This window comes from Pan paniscus, chromosome 13 (assembly GCF_029289425.2).
Source record: "Pan paniscus chromosome 13, NHGRI_mPanPan1-v2.0_pri, whole genome shotgun sequence".
Taxonomy (NCBI): Eukaryota; Metazoa; Chordata; class Mammalia; order Primates; family Hominidae; genus Pan; species Pan paniscus.
This window is the reverse complement of record NC_073262.2, coordinates 78,250-96,045: the sequence shown is the minus strand read 5'-3', so window position 1 is coordinate 96,045 and position 17,796 is coordinate 78,250. Positions and strand designations below refer to the sequence as shown.

The 17,796-nt window shown below is 40.5% G+C and overlaps 1 protein-coding gene across 1 annotated transcript in view; it reads left to right on the top strand.

The window, feature by feature from the left end:
• The window catches only part of LOC134728682 (phosphoglucomutase-like protein 5), a gene marked incomplete at its 5' end in the record, with an annotated part of 32,659 nt that extends 24,067 nt beyond the window's left edge, over positions 1 to 8,592 (top strand). Inside the window, one exon of the mRNA XM_063595092.1 lies at positions 7,952 to 8,592. Coding sequence (XP_063451162.1) covers positions 7,952 to 8,173 — 222 coding nt within the window. The remainder of the gene's footprint in view (positions 1 to 7,951) is intronic.
• Positions 8,593 to 17,796: the final 9,204 nt, after the last annotated feature.

The window sequence follows — 17,796 nt, the reverse complement described above, 5'->3', positions numbered from 1 at the left end:
TTTTCTTAAATGACATTTAAAGCTAAAAGAGAATCACAAAGGGTAAGTCTGATTTAAGACATTTCACACATGAAAGAAATCCTGCTTTCATGCGTGTTATGTCACAAGAAAAACTCATTTATAGTCAACATTCTGCACCTACTCCGAAATTTTAGCCTGAGGGTTTAAATATTACCTCGCTGCTCTCTAGGACTTTAATTTGAGCTAATTAGAAATGGAACTCATACTAAAACTAATTTAGGAAAGAAGCTGTTGATGTTCTGAAGAAAAACAGCTGTCAGAAATAAGATCATTAAAAAACCATAGTTGTATATGGCACAAAATGTAAAGGAATAGAAATGCTGGGAGAAAGCTTTTATAGAATAACATTTTATCTTTCTTTGGACACTGGTCTAAGGCATGTGAAAGGGCATATTGATTCCCTTGGCACCTGATATGCTCATTTATGGATGAAAAAGCCCAATGACATAATTTAGGTGAGGTTTAAGGCTTGATGGGAGGCATTGGTGCCATTAGAAGGACGGACACAAAGAGTTCTTAAGTAACGGCATCATGGGAAATGATAATTGCACACCCCTTTCTACTATGTCTTGGTTTCCCCAAGCATTTAGAAGTCAAAGCTGGGTAGGAACAAATTTATCATGAGTCTGTCTGTGTGTTTGGGAATGCATATGCCTCACAGATGTGTCTGCAGGGGTCTGTGTGATAATGTTCATATATGTGATAGATGTGGACCCTGGGATCTGTATCTGTGTGAACCCTGGGATCTGTACGTGTGTGTGAGTGACAGTGGACTAGGGTCCACTTTGCCCCCTTTTCCACGTGGGAGTTGAAGGAAATGCCCCTTAATGGCAGTAGCATCCGCTTGGGTGTGTGCACCTTCTGGAGGACTGGGTGAGGTTGCCCTTCTTCCAGCCAAAGCCAGACCCTATGGTGTGGGATGTTCAGCGGGGAGCAACAGAATGCCATGGCTTAGTCCTCCCTGGGCTGTGGTCTGGATTTCACTCAGGAATGAAAGTCAGATATTGCCTGCTTCAATGCTTTAAACATAACTAAGGATAATTATGTAAGTAGACCATCTTTTCCTTGCAAGGTAGCGGTCTGCTGCATTGACAGAGGGTAGTATTTCTAGGACTTTTTCAGAGAGTAAAATGGTACTTTAAGGGATAATCTGCTATCTAAAGATGAATTTTAAATGTTGGAGGGGGTTGTGGGATTCGGGGAAGACAATAGAATAATTTGTGTCATGGTTAATTTAACAAAGGGTTTTTGTTTATAGAATCTGATCTTCGGTGGATTTTAACAACACTCTTCTTCCTTGGCTTTTCAAATAAAGACGCAGAGCCTCAGAGAAGTTAAATGATTGATCCTACGTCAGGGGGTAGAGTCAAGACTCATACCTATGCCTTTTAACTTCAAGTTGAGTGCTTTTTCTTTATACAAAAGGGCTTCCAAAAGTTATATTTCTTTTTATCAATGACTAGATCTTGAAAGCCATACCTTTTCTGATGGCATTTATCCTGGGCTAATTGGTAGAGAGAGGGTGAACAGAAGAGAAGACATAGACACGCAGAGAAGAAAGTGACGTGAAAACAGAGGCAGAGATTGGAGTGATGTGAACACAAGCTCGGAAATATGTGGAGGCAACAGAAACTGGAAGAAGCAAGGGAGGATCCTCCCCTAGAGTCTTTCGATGAGGCAGACCCCCAGTGACACCTTGATTTTGAACTTCTGGCCTCCAGAACTGTTAGGGAATAAATTTTAATTGCTTTTAGCCACCAAGTTTATGGCAATTTGTTATAGCAGCCTTGTGAAGCTAATACAAACTTCGTATTAGATTACAAACTTTGTATTCATTTCCTAGGACTCCCATAACAAATTACCACATATTTGGTGGTTTAAAATCACAGAAATTTATTCTCCCACAGTTCTGGAGGCCAGAAGTCAAAATCAAGGTATCGGCATGGCCACACTCTGTAGATGCTCTAGGGAGAATCTGCTCCCTGCCTCTTCCAGCTTCTGGCAGCAGAATACATTCCTTGGCTTCCTGGGTGTGGCTGCATCACTCCAATCTTTGCATCTGTCTTCATATCTCCTCTTCTTTGTGTCTATTCTAGTAAGTACAAAGTGCTGCATCTTCCGTGATGGAAGTGGCCCAAATTAACCAATCTACCACCAGGTAGCTGGCTGATCATTTGGGGAATGGTACCATAAGGAGACTCAGTGTTGGTCCCTGCTGCTGGTAGAGTAGGCACTCTGCAGTGGCCATAGCCAGGTCAGCCTTGGTGAGGGAATGTCCACGTTGTTGAGCCCATGCATAGCCTTCATCCCTGCCATCACAGCCATGGTATTACAGCATTCTTGCATTGCTATAAAGAAATACCTGAGGCTGGGTAATTTACAAAGAAAAGAAGTTTCCTTAGCTCATGGTTCTGAAGGCTGTACAAGCCTGGTGCCCGCATCTCCTTGGCTTCTGGTGAGGCCTCAGGAGCTTTTACACATGGCAGATGACAAAGTGGGAGCAGGCATATCACACAGCAAGAGTGGGAGCAAGAGAACAAAAGAGAAGGTGCCACATACTTTTAAACAAGCAGATCTCATGTAAACGCAGAGCGAGAACACATTTATCATCAAGGGCATGGTGCTAAACCATTCATGAGGGACTCGTCCCCATGATCCAAACATCTCTCACTGGGCCCCACCGCTAACACTGAGGATTACATTTCAATATGAGATTTGGAGGAGACAAACATCTAAACCATAACAGCCACTTGGCTCATGAGCCCATTGGACAATGACAGGAATGGCTGGGGGAAAGCCACTCATTGACATCCACAGAACTGGTCATCCTGTTGTTAAAATCCTCCTCTGCCTAGGTCACCATTTGGTGAGTGTCCATAAGGGACACAAATATCTTCACGATTTTCCATGTCTTACCTCAGAAGCCCCATCACCCTCTCTTTCACATCTCCTCCAGTACTTATCCCCCAGATGATAGGACCATGTCCAGCAATATCTCTTCTCTCTGGTATTGATGGGTTAATGAGCAGATCTCACATAGGTAAAATTTCCAGATATCTAGAATTTAATCTTCTGTTAATTCTCCAATTATAACTAAAGTATTTCAGGTTGAAACTTTATTCAAGTGTAATTACTCACTTTAACCTTCTTAAACAGAATGTATATTACCTTTTCAAAAATAACTGAAATGTAATAAGATAAAAATGTATCTATAATCGTTCCTACTTAATAACTTTACATGTTTATTTCTGCATTTTTCTAAGTCCTTGCCCCAAAGTGGACATAATTTTATACTGTAATAGCATAAAATAATTTTGCATTTGACATTTTTGATTTGGCATTAAACTATTGTTTATGTTTCTTTTGCTACTGCTTAAGAAAATGTGGGTGGTTGTAATAAATAAACCTGAAATGTAGGCAATTTTTATTGCCTTAAAAACAATAGAATGTTATTTCTCACTCACACAATAGTCCAATGAGGATGTCCCTGGTGGGCAAAGACTATTGTCTACCAAATGGGATGGGGACTCAGTTTCCTTCCCTCTTGTGACTCTGGCATTGCCTAGAGCCACATGATTACCTGTACTGAATCTGTAGAAAGAGAAATAAGCAGTGTAGAGATGATATGTCTGTTTTCTGATATCCTCAGCCTAGAAGAAACACACATTACTTCTGTTCTTATTCTCATACTAGTTTATCACCCATTGTCCAAATGCACGATGTGGCCACACCTAGATGCAAGGGTGGGTTGGAAAATGTAGCCCCTGGCTGGGCAGCTGTTCCTCAGCATTGACTCTGTGCTATGGAAGGGCTTCCTAAGTTTTTGTGGACTGCTATCCCAGTCTCTCACCACTATACAATCTTCATAATTTTCCCTTTAAATGGCTGAGAGAAAATTTTGAACAAAAGCTACAAACATTTTTCAGATTCTTGATTCTCCAGACTTATTACTTGAGGGCAGTGACTAAATTATATTCAGTTCTATATCAGAAGGTTCTTCCATATTGCCGGTTTCATGGTAGATACTGAATAAAATGAGTTGAATGACTACATAAATTTTAGCAAGAGCATATGGAAAATAATTTATCATGACTTTGGGTAACACTATAGGTGTAATTATTGTCCTTTCTCTTTCCTGACTTGATTAATAGCACCACTATCCATTAAGTTATTAAAGGTAGAAAGCTGAGATTATTCTTGACTCCTTTTCTCACTGGTCCAGTATTAGTTATTTATTGCAGTGTAAGAAATTACCATGAAACTTAGTGGCTTAGTTGGGGCTTGATGGGGGCTGGAGGATCCACTGCAAGATGGCTCAGTCACTTGGCTGGCAAGGTGGTGCTGGCTGTTAGCCTCCCATCTGATCCTCCTCTTTCCACTCCTGCCACTCTTCAAGGTATTTTTTTCCAGAGCAGCCATTCGTCATTCATTTATTTTTTCCCATTAAGTAATTCAACAGATATTTATTGTATACTTACCATATGCCAGATTTGTTCTAGGTTCTTGGAATATAGCAGTGAAAAAAAAACAGTCCTTGAATCTTATATACAGTGGGGAAATAAACATATAATGTAGAAAATTAGATGGTAATATGTGTGAGCACATATATTTATTATTTCTCATCATTTCTGAGACAGGAGATGGATATTCTGGCTTGGGGACTCACATGAGGTCACAGTTACATGTTGGTATTGGTTTGGTCATATGAAGGCTTGGTGGGGGCTGGAGGATCCACTGTGAGATGGCTCAATCCCTTGGCTGGAAAGCTGGTGCTGACTGTTGTTGGCAGGCCTTGCTTCCTCTTCACAGGGCTTCTTGAGTGTCTTCATGACATGGCGGCTGGCCTCTCCCAAAATAAGCTGTCCAAGAGAGCAGGGCAGAAATGTCCATGCCATTTACGGCCTCACCATGGAAGTCACACACAATCACTTCTGCAATATATACTGATTACCCAGATCTGCATCGTTCAGTGTGGGAGGGGACCACAAAAAGGCAAAAATGCCAAAAGGCAAGGACTATTGGGGCCATTTTGGAGGCTATTTACCACAGCCCCTCTCTTCCATATTCCAGTCCACCTGCATATTCTGTTCATCCTCCTTCCAAAAATGTATCTCAAACCAAACGACTAATTTTCATTTCTGTTGGCTCTAGCCTAGTCCAAGACTCTATCAACACTCGACTTGAAGAGTCTCCCATCTGATATTCCTCTTTCTGCTCTTGCCCCCCTTCAAGGTATTTCTCCCAGAGAAGCCATTCATCATGCATTCATTATTCTCCATTCATTAATTCAACAAATATTTATTGTACACTTACCACATGCCAGATTTATTTTAGGTACTTGGGATATAGCAGTGAAAGGTCCTTGGGCTTTACATACAGTGGGAAAATAAATAATATGGAAAATGTTAAAGGCAACATATGTGATCCAGAAAATTATAGCAGGGTGAAGGAAATAGGAAACAACAGAAAAGTTAGGGACTTCTGGCTATAGTATTATATAGGGCTGTCAAGGATGCTATCTCTGATTAGCTTACACTGAAACAGAAACCCAGAAGACAGTAGAAGGCAGGTATGTTAATATCTGGGCAAGTATTGTAAGCAGAGGAAAAAGAAAATGCAAGGGCCCTGAGGCAGGATCATGTTTGGTATGTTTGAGGAATAGCTGTTCTGTTCCGTTGTGGCTGGAACAGAAGAAGGAGGGCGGGAGGGCGATGGAGAATGGTACATGATGGAGGTCAGATTATGTAGGGCCTTGTAGACTACAATGAAGACTTTGGCTTTGTTTTGGGTTGGTGGGGGACAAGGAAAGTTATTGGAATGTTTTAGGGACTTGATGTGACTTACTTTTTAATAGGACCATTTGGGCTGCTCAGCCCATGATGTTTAAAAATGCAATCAGGTCACTTCCACTGTTTAAAACCTTTCAATGGATTCTGGTTGTACTTAGAATAAAATCTAAGCTCCCTTAGCTATTATTATTATATTATTATTAAAATTGACGTCCTTTATAACAGCAGTCTAATTCCTTCCTAATATGTACCTCACTAGTAACTATTATTATTATTGCTTATTTGTTTATAATCTGTCTCCTCTACTTGAAAATATGTAGCCTGGGGATCTTGTGGATTTCCATACTAAATCATCCCAAGGCCACTTTGCTTTTGAGCTCTCTCTCTCTCTCTCTCTCTCTCTCTCTCTGTGTGTGTGTGTGTGTGTGTGTGTGTGTGTGTGTGTGTGTGTGTTTTGATATCTTCTGTAATTTTTTTTCCCCTGATCTCGCTGATTGTTATATTTGGTCAGTGACTGACCTCTAGCAATGATGGTGCCAGGGCAACTTTGTTGTTGAACTGTATGTTAAGGTTTGTTTTGGCTTGTTGGTTATATCAGTACTTATCAAATGAATTATCTGGGAAGAGAGGAGAGGATCTTATTAAAATGCAGGTTCTTATTCGGTAGGCCTTGGGTGGGCCTTGAGGTTCTGCATTTCTTTCTTTCTCTTTCTTTCTTCTTCTTTCTATTTCTTTCTTTCCCTTTCTTTTTTCTTTCTCTTTCTTTCTTTCTCTTTCTTTTTCTTTCTCTTTCTTTCTTTCTTTCCTTCCTTCCTTCCTTCCTTTCTTTCTTTCCTTCCTTCCTTCCTTCCTTTCCTTCCTTCCTTCCTTCCTTCCTTCCTTCCTTCCGACAGAGTCTCACTCTGTAGCCAAGGCTGGAGTGCTGTGATGCCATCTTAGCTCACTGCACCCTCTGCCTCCCAGGTTCAAGCAATTCTCCCACCTCAGCCTCCGGAGTAGCTGGGACTACAGGGGTGCACCACCATGCTCAGCTAATTTTTGTATTTTTAGTAGAAATAGGGTTTCACCACATTGGCCAGGCTGGTCTCGAACTCTGGAGCTCAAGTGATCTGCCCACCTCAGCCTCCCAAAGTGCTGGGATTTTAGGTGGAGCCACCATGCCCAGCTGAGGTTCTGCATTTCTATCAAGCTTGCAGGTGATGCCTATGCTGCCAGCCCTTTGAGTAACAAGGGGGCTTTATTACCGAGCTTGGCTGAACATTGGGATCATCTGTGGAGCTTTAAAACTACTAATGCTGGGCTCTCAACCCCAGAGATTGCAATATCATCAGTCTAGAATGCAGTTTGAGTACTAGGATTTTGAAAAGCTTCATAAGTGATTCTATTTTGTAGAAATATTGAGAACTACTAGATTGGATGATATTGAATCCAATTTTAAAACAAGGTGTAGCAATAAATGTTCTTCAGCCCTGTGTTGCTGACTTTTTAGAAAGTCAGTTTTGTAGCTCTAGAAAGAATCTGGCTGCATCCATGGATGACCTCCAGATCTCTGCTTAGCATGACTGGGTAATTTCTCCAATGTCTCCAGCACATGCTGTCACTTAACAGCAGAAAGAGAATTCCTACTTTCAGGAGAAAAGTCATTCCTGAAGATTACAGTTAAAATATGCCTACAGATGATGAGGTTGTAGTAAATCAGTCCCCTTGCTCTCTGAGCTTGTTCTAAGTTACAGGAAGCAGAAGAAGCAGAGAAGCACTCCATTTCTTTTTTCTTGTAATCTCTAGCATGTTCATATGCATAGTTTCTGAGTCAGTAGCAAACTAAGAACTTCTTGTGTGATTCAAGCTAACCCCTCGATTATCAGAAGCAGATGTTTCAAACGACTGAAGATCAGTGAGGCATATCCTATTTACAGGTTAATAATTGACTACTAGATGCAGGTGCACCAAATGGTCTTAGAGACATTAGATAGGAGAGACAATGTCAGTGCTCCTCCTACCCTGCCTCCCCTAATCTAAAGCCTACTCTGTTTCTTTTATCAAGTGATTGGCTGTATGTTAACAGAGCCTGGGGCACTTTCCTGTTGAAATGCCTTTAATCCCAAGCAACTGGATTGATTTTTTTTTTTTGGATGGTTTAGATTGGACGACTGATTATTGGACAGAATGGCAGCTTGTCGACACCTGCGGTCTCCTGCATTATCAGGAAGATCAAGGCAGCTGGTGGAATCATTCTAACAGCCAGCCACTGCCCTGGAGGACCAGGGGGAGAGTTTGGAGTGAAGTTTAATGTTGCCAATGGAGGTATGTGGTTCAGCATATGCCTTAATAATCACGATTTCTTTCCTCTTATATTATTATAGTCTCACAGTGACCCTTTGATGATAGACAAGCAAGGTGCAGAGGACCTAGCTCAGAAAAATTTAGTGAGGTGCCCAAAGTGACCCAACAAAGAAGTGGCATGAAGGGCTCATGAACCCATTTGGGTGGTCTCTTGGTCCCCTGTACTCTTCAGCATAAACTATTGAATAGTTGATGCTTATCTGATATGGAAGGACTCTGAATTTTAACATTAAAACATACCCTGAAGGTCGTTGTCTAAATGACAATGACCCTCATTTTACACATGAACAAATCAAAGGCCTGAGAGGCTGAGTTACTGCTGAAGGCCACAGGGTTGATCAGGGTCAGATTAATGATTTTTAGCCCAAATCCTGGGCTCTCTTTTTCCTACAGTGTTGACTTTCTCTCAAAATCATAGAATTCTTTCACTTTTTCTTATATTCACAGCACTTTATAGTTTGGGGTCCTTAGTGGAGGGGGTGGGACATATGTATGGAGTAAATTTCTTTTAAAAATTGAACACACAAAAAAATAGGGAGAATACGAAATAGATAACATGTACCCATTATCTTGTTTTTCTATTTTGCTTATCTTTTTTTCTGAAGAATTTTAAAGCAAATTATAGCACAAGAACATTTCACACCCAAATATTTTTGTATGCATCTCTTAAAAAGAAAGACACATTGCTGCATGACCGTGCTAACATACCTAACAATAATAACATTAATTCTCCAATATCACCTGAAAACTAATCTATAGTCAAATTTTTCAATAATCCCCAAAATATTATTATTTATAGCTGTTTTATTCAAATCAGGATACATCTAAGGATGCCATGCATTTGCTTGGCAAGTCTCTTAAATCTCTTTTAATCTAGAATGCTGAGTTTGCATGAATGTGGGTAGGAGCCAAATTTTAACCAGCAACAGTTACCATTATAAATTATTCCTCATCCCAGGCAAAGCAGTGCATTCTGAAAGGAAAACTTATTATCTATCCCTCCTTGTAGACGTTTTACACGTTATCCAAACAAGAAAGTGTATTCATGTTGAATATTTAAAAAACAATATTGTAACCACAAAGCAGAAAACTAAACCACCAAACCACAAAGGTAGACAACAATAGAGGAAGAAGAGAACAAATTATCTACAAAGTAACCAGAAAACAATTAGCAAAATGGCAGGAGTAAGTCTTTTACTATCAATAATAACCTTGCTGGTACATGGGCTAAACTGTCCAATCAAAAGATATAGAATGGCTGAGTGGATCAACAACGAGATCCAACTAGATGCTGCCTACAAGAGACCCATTTTTAAACTTTAAGAATAGGCATATATTGAAAGTAAAGGGATAGAAGGAGATATTCCATGAAAACAGACAGTTACCAAAAGAGAGCAGGGATGCCTATACTTATATCAGATAAAACAGACTTCCAGTAAAAAGCTGTTCCAAGAGACAAAGAAGGTCATGATTTAATGATAAAGAGGTCATCTTATCAAGGGGACATAACAATTGTAAACATACATGCATCCAAAATTGAAGCACTTAAATATGTAAAGCAAATATTAGTGGACATGAAGGAAGAAATATACAGCAATATAACACTAATAGGGGACTTCAGTACTCCACTTGCAACAATGGAGAGATCAACCAGACAAAAAATTAACAAGACAACAATAAATTTGAACTATACTTCAGACCAAATGGACCTATCAGACCTACATACATCCAACAACAGCAGAATATACATTCTTCTCTAGCATACATAGAACATTCTCCAGGATAGACCATATGTTAGGCCACAAAATAAACCTTAACAAATTCAAAAAGATTGAAATAATGTCTAGTATTGTTTCCAACCACAGTAGTGTGAAGCTAAAAATCAATAACAGGAGGAATCTTGGAAAATTTACAAATATGTGGAAATTAAACAACATGCTTATGATGAACTAATGGGTCAAAGAAGAAATCAAGAGGGAAATTAAAAAATATTTTGAGATTAATGACAATGGAAACACAATGTATCAAAACCTACAGTATGCAGCAAAGTCAGTTCTAAGAGAGAAGTTTATAGCAATAAATGCCTAGATTAAAAAAGGAAAAAGATCTAAATAAGTAGACTAACACTATGCCCCAAGGAGCTAAAGAAAGAACAAACTAAACCCAAAGTGAGCAAAAGGAAGGAAATAATGAAGATCAGAACAGAAGCAAATAAAATGTAGTATAGTAAAACTATAGAAAATATAAATAAAATCAAAAGTTGGTTCTTTGAAAAAATAAAATCTACAAACTCCTAGCTAGATTCACTAAAAAAAGCAGACTCAAATAAATAAAATCAGAAATGAAAGTGGAGACATTGCAATAGATACCTCAGAAATAAAAATGGTCATAAGGGATTATTATGAACAATTTTATGCCAACAAATTGGAGGACCTAGAAGAAATGGATAACTTTGCTGCTACTCAGATACATTTTATTTTGAAAACATACACTAAGGTGTTGCTGTTGGATCTTTCCAAAAACGTATTCACACAGAACTTTCAATCACACTGAGCCATATTTGAACAATCTTTCAAGGTCAGCTCTGGCATAAGCTAACATTATACCATTTAACTCAGAAATTTCTTTAGTATTTGATTAATGGGTTTATGTTTGATATGTAATGTAATTTTCTAATGCTAAATCAAGTGGTAATTTTGTTAGTCAAGTTGATTTAGTGGCTTGGGAAGAAAGCTTTTAATGTTCCCCTAATTTTTCTTACCTTTGACATGATCCTTCACATGTCTTATTTTGCTTAGTGATTTTTCTTTTTTTTTCTTTTTTTTTTTGAGACAGGGTCTTACTGTACCACCCAGGCTTGAGTGCAGTGGTGCGATCACAGCTCATTGCAGCCTTGACCTCCCAGACTCAAGCTATTCTTCCACCTCAGCCTCCCAAGTAGCTGGTACTACAGGCACATGCCACCAAACTTGGCTAATTTTTGTATTTTTTGTAGAGACAGAGTTTTGCCAAATTCTCAGGCTGGTCTGGAATTTCTGGGCTCAAGTAATCCTGCCTTGGCCTCCCAACATGCTGATATTACAGACATAAGCCACAGTACCTGGCCAGTTTTCTTTTTTAAAAAATCTCTTGGTTATTAATTTGAAGCCTTCCTTTTCATAGCTGTGCTCCTTAATTGGGAGCAAATATGAATGGACCACAACTTAGCCAATTTTCTATATACGATCTTTGCCATCCTAATTTAAAGGAATATTAATTCTTTCTTTTCCTCTTTCATTCCACAAACCTGTATTGACTACATCTAAGTTCTAAATGGTGCACTGGATGTTGAAAAAGTTGATGATGAGCAAGAACAAAATTCCTCCTTTCAGGAGACTTACAGTTCAATATGGGAAATATAATTTGTTAAAATATAAAAGTGCAATTGTGTTACATGCTGTACGAAGTACATGTTGACATGTGAGTATATAATAAATGGGCTGGAGACCAGAGGATTGCCAAAGAGAATGGGCCTCCTGCTGAGATGAAAAGTTGAACAGGGATTAGTTGGCGAAAGTGGAGGGACGATCCTTTCTAGGCAGGAGGAAGAACATGCACAGAATCTCTGAGGTGTGATGCAACAAAGTCTATATAAAAAACTGAAGAAAGGTCTAATGTGGCTTAAATACAGAAGCTAGTAGGAGAGGAGTTGAAAAGAGGCTGGAGAAGTAGAAAGTGTCTGCATTCTGCAGGAACTTATATTGTATAAAAAGAATTTCTCTTTATTCTAAGTGCAATGTGAGTCATAGAACCCCACCCCTGAGGACTTTTGCAGTTTAAATAGCAATCTTGAGTAGTTTTCAAGTTTTTATTTTTTATAATTCTTCAGAATTCCTTTATTAAATAAACTCTTACATGAAACTTGAGATGGATGCATAGGTGGGTGGGCAGATGGATGGATGTATGGGTGGATGTTTGGATGAATGGGTGGGTGAATGGATGGGTTGGTGGGAGGGAGGGAGGTAAAACAATGGGAACAGTGTAGTTAAACAGACACACCCTAGAGCCAGACTACAAAGGCTCGAATCCTTGCCTTGTCATTTACTAGCTGTGTGACCTTGAGTAGTCACTTAGACATTCAGCACTTCAGTTTCTCATCGGATGATGGGCATAGAAGTTGAAACCCATGTCATAGGAATATTGTGACTACTGCATGAGTGAATGCGAAGCATTTATGATGGCACCTGGGGCAGTGGGTACTCTGTAAATGTTTCCTATTATTATTATTATTTGAGACGGAGCCTCACTCTGTTGCCAGGCTGGAGTGCAGTGGTGCAATCTTGGCTCATGCAACCTCCACCTCCCAGGTTCAGGTGATTCTCCTGCCTCAGCCTCCCAAGTAGCTGGGACTACAGGCACACACCACCATGCCCAGCTAATTTTTGTATTTTTAGTAGAGAGAGGGTTTCACCATGTTGGCCAGGATTGTCTCGATCTCCTGACCTTGTGATCCAACCCCCTTGGCTTCCCAAAGTGCTGAGATTACAGGCGTGAGCCACTGCACCCAGCCTCCTGTTATTATTATTACTGCTGACTGAAGCTGGGGAGAATCTCCCCTGTCCCAACCAGTGCAATTCCTGAGACATCAGAGCTCCTGGGAAACATTGCTTTTAGGCCACTTAACTAGTTCCTTTTCTTATTTAATGGAGCAGATAATGAGGCCCAGAGAGAAGATATCACTTGCCCAGGCTCACACAAAGCCAGATTTTGAACCCAGGTCTCCTGGCTCTTGGGCTTTGTGATTCTCAGAGATCTTTCTGCATGTGATGAAAATCAAGGCAGTACATGAGGAATTTGAGAAGGTCCAGCAACCTGTGGCTCTAACCTTGACTGAGCTGCTCTCTCTGCTCCTGGACCCCTCCAGGATGGGTCCAGAGGCCTTCTGCTAATGAAGTAGCAACTCAAACTCTCTTCTGGAGCGGCGATGGAGGTGGATGAAGGCAGTGAGCTATGAGCTTAGTTCACACTTGGACCATGTCTTAAGAGCATAGGATACAAGGTGTGACCTGCAGTACATGCAAAGTGCGGTGATTAATTCACAGATAAGCCTTGTCAGCTTCCCCTCATACCCTCCCTCTCACTCTTGCTCTGACATATTAGAGCAACTGTCTCTCTCCTCTCCAGAAAGATAGGCAATCACAGGCAGTGGTGCCCCTCTGATATTTATGTGGGATCTCCAAGGTGATGGAGGAGAGAGGCCTTTAGTTTGTATCAAAACCAGAAGAACTGTTTATCTTCTATCAGGTGACAACCCTTCATTCCTTTACTTAACACATTGATTAGCATCTGCTATGTGGCCATGTGCTAGGCAGGGCCACTTTCTGAGTCCTGCGAAGTCAGTTGCATAGTGTCCTGCACTTGAAAGTGCCCCACATTCGGTTTAACACTCTGCTGTCACATTAATAACGATATCTCTACACTTCTGTTTTGTCAGCGAAGTCCTGTAGGACAAGGGGGCATGCACAGGAGCAGAGGAGCCACATGTGATGTGTGTGGCCGCCATTCCCTGCCGCCCCATTCACATAATCTTCTCCATGCCTCTGGGGAGCCATGCTGTGGGATGTGCAGGAAACTCAGCATGCTGTGAGTAGAGGCAGGGTTGTTAGTCAGTGACTGAGTGAGCGGGGCACTAACCAACTGGAGAGGCCTCACTTTCCACTGAAACCAGAATGTGCTTGTACACAGAAAGAAGGCAATGACATTTGAAGAGACACAAATGACTGAGGAGCTCTGTTGTATCCTCTTATTGGAGTTACTTCCCTGTGCTAACCGACCCCCGTGTTGAGATGACATGAAAGGAAATGGCAGGACACTATGGCCACAGTGCCCTGAGGGTGCCCAATCTCGTCTCAGAAGCTAAGCAGGGCCTGGCCTCGTTAGTACTTGTATGGAACAAGGAAAGGGGAAGAGAGAGCAGCCTATAGCTCCTGTCCTTTCAGTCCTTCCTTAGTGTCCATGATCCCAAGGTAGGGAGTGTTGCTGGTGTGTGTGGGTGTCAGGAAGTGAGATAGAAAGAGCTGAGCTAGTTTTGTGCAGCGTATCTACTGTTTTAGCAAGAATGAAATACATACACATGGATGAGCTATGGAATGTGAACTGTGTAATTGTGTTGATTCTACATATGAGGTCAATGCTAATATTTTCATTTATACCTTGCATCCTACAATATAAAAACAAATGTTAAAAAGTCACGATAATTTAAATTTATTTTTTATTTTATTTTATCTTATTTTTTTTAGATGGAGTCTCGCTCTGTCACCCAGGCTGGAGTGCAATGGCATAATCTTGTCTCACTGAAACCTCTGCCTCCCACATTCAAGCCATTCTCCTGCCTCAGTCTCCCGAGTAGCTGGGATTACAGGCATCCGCCACCATGCCCAGCTAATTTTTTGTATTTTTAGTAGAGATGGGGTTTCACTATGTTGTCCAGGCTTGTCTCGAACTCCTGACCTCATGATCCGCCCACCTCAGCCTCTCAAAGTGCTGGGACTACATGCGTGAGCCATTGCACCCAGCCTTAAATTTGTTTTTTAACTTAGCATGACATTAAATAGCAAATAAAAATACCATGACAAGTCAAGTGAGAGAGAACACAGAAGAAAGGAAAACACTGTATGTTTGAGCACCTTCAATGACACTTTTTCCTGCTCTTTGAACAGAAGCACTGCATTTTCATTTTGCTCTGGGCCTCATGTTACGTAGCTGCTCCTGGTGTTAGGTACCCGGACGCACCACAAACGAAACAGATTCGTTCCCCACAGAGCTTATTAGTCTAGTGAGAGAAACATACTTTGAATAGTCCCAGAAATACATCATTATAAGATAAGTCTATGAAAGAAGTGTAGAGCATTCCTATTCTTGTCTCTGAACAGGGCAGACTTCTTGGAGGAAGTGAAATTTGAACTGCGATGTGAAGAATGAGCAGGAGTTAGTGAGGTGAAGATGAGAGAAGGAGTGTTGCAAACACAGGTCAGTCTGTGCAAAGGCCCTGAGACACAAGGAGCCTAGAACCACGGCTCGAAGACAACTGTCTGGCTGGGGCATGGCTTGTCTTACAGATCACATTAAGGAACAAATAATTATGTTAAGAGTTATTGGCTGCCATTAAGGATTTGGATAAGAGAGTCTTACAATCACATCTGTGTTTTCGAAAAGCCTGACACTGATTGGTACATGGAGTACAGCCTGAAGGGAACAAGACTTGTTAGAAAGGAAGCTATTGGCTGGTTGTGGTGGCTCGCGCCTGTAATCCCAGCACTTTGGGAGGCTGAGGTGGGCAGATTACTTGAGGCCAGGAGTTCGAGATCAGCCTGGCCAACACGGTGAAACCCCGTCTCTACTAAAAATACAAAAATTAGCGGGTTGTGGTGGTGAGCACCTATAATCCCAGCTGCTTGGGAGGCTGAGGCAGGAGAATTGCTTGAACCTGGGAGGCTGAGGTTGCAGTGAGCCTAGACTGCGCCACTGCACTCCAGCCTAGGTGACAGAGACTTCCTTTCCAAAATAAAAAAAAAAAAGAAAGAAAGAAGAAAGACAGAAAGGAGGCTATTGCAGTAATGCAAGTGAGAGACCATGGTGGCTTAGGCAATGGTGGAGATGGAGGAATTTTGGGGAATTGATTGGGTTCAAGAAATAGGCAGGAGGAAACACGATGGATTGGGTGGGAGTAGGGAAACAGATGAGAAGAGGTATCAGGAAAGCTGCCTAGGTTTCTGGTCTGTGCCACTGTGTGGTTGATGAGAGAATGTGTCAGCGGTGGAGGCCAAGGTCTGAAAGTGGAGGGGGGAAGAGTGAGAGAGAAAATTGTAAGTTTACCTTTATGTTCAGCTGAGGTCCTTTCGAAACATACAAGCAGCAGTATGAAGAATTCCATTGATATATTTGTCCGGAGCCCAGAGTGAGGTTTAAATAAGAAGAAATAAACTCGCTAGTAAAAATTGCAGACACACAAAAGGCTTGAACAGGCACTTCACAAAATAGATTTTCCAAATGACCAATAAACACATAAGTACTCAACATCATTAGCCATTAGAAAAATGCAAGTTAAAACCACAATGAGATACCATTTCACACTAGAATGACTAAAATTTTAAAAGACTGACAATGCTAAATGTTCCCAGGATGCAGAACAACCAAAACCCTCATATATTATGGGGGACATGGAAAATTGTACAACTCCTTTGGAAAACAGGTAGTTTCTACAGAATTTCAATATATACATACGATACAACTCAGCCATTGCATTCCTATTTACCCAACAGAAATAAAATCATTTGTCTACTGAAAAATTTGCAAAATAATGTTCATTGCGGCTGTAGCCATTATAACCCTCAAACGGAAACAACCCAATGTGCATGGATTGTGAATAGATGACAAATGGTGGTCCATCTATACAATGGAATATTGTTCTTCAACAGAAACAAACTACAGGTCCATGTAACAACATGATGAGTGAAAGAAGTCAGATGTAAAAAAGTACATATGTATGATGCAATTTATACGACACTCTAGGCAAAACTAATCCTTAGTGATGAAATCAGATCTGAGGTTGCCTGGGGCAGAGATGGGGGTAGCTGACTGCAAGGAGGTGTGGGGAGGGTTGTGAATTTTGGGGAGTGATGGAGCTGCTCTGTATCTCAATTGTGATGTGGTTACACAACTGTATGCATTTGTCAAAACTCACAGAACTACACTCTAAAACGTATACATTTTACTGCATGTAAATCTTACCTTAATTAAAAATTAAAAAAATTGAAGATGTGGATTTAGGTAAGATTCACTAAGTGATAAAGATAGAGTTGAGTTACAAGAGAATTGTTATCTCCATCTTGCATGGGAGAAAAATGAAGCTCAGAGAAGTGAAGTGGCTTCCCAAGATCACACAGCTACTAAGTAGCACAGCTGGGGCTCAAAGCCAGAGCCATGTGATCAGATGGCCCATATTCTTTTTGTTCCCTACCATCAACCAAGCTCAGGCCCATGGCTAAGCATGATGGCCAAGCAGGGAGGAGGGTCAGCTCCTCTTCAAGGAAGAAAACAGCATGCTGTTCTTTATATATGTAAATGATGTTCTGTTCCTCACCCATCACCACTAACCCTAACCCTAACCCTAACCCTATAATATATATATATTATATATATATATAATTCACTTGTTTGTTTTTAGACACATAGGTTGATTCCATATCTGATTATTAGAAATAGTGCTACAGTAAACATAAGAGTGCAGATATTTTTCAAACACAATGATTTCATTTCCTATGGATATATACCCAGTAGTGGGATTACTGGGTTATGTGATCGAATGATTGGTTTTTTTTGTTTTTTTTTTTTATTTTTTAGCGAACTTCTATAAAGTTTTGCTTAATGGTTGTACTAGTTTACAATCCCATCAACAGTGTGTAAGTGTTCCCTTTTCTCCACTTCCTTGCCAACTCTTGTTATCTTTTACCTTTTTGGTAATAGCCATTCTAATGGGTGAACTGGTATGTCATTGTGGTTTTGATTTGCATTTCCCTGATGGTTAGTGATGTTGAACATGATTTTATTATATATTCGTCTTGACCATTTCTATATTTTCTCTTGTGGCATGTCTTTTAGTTTA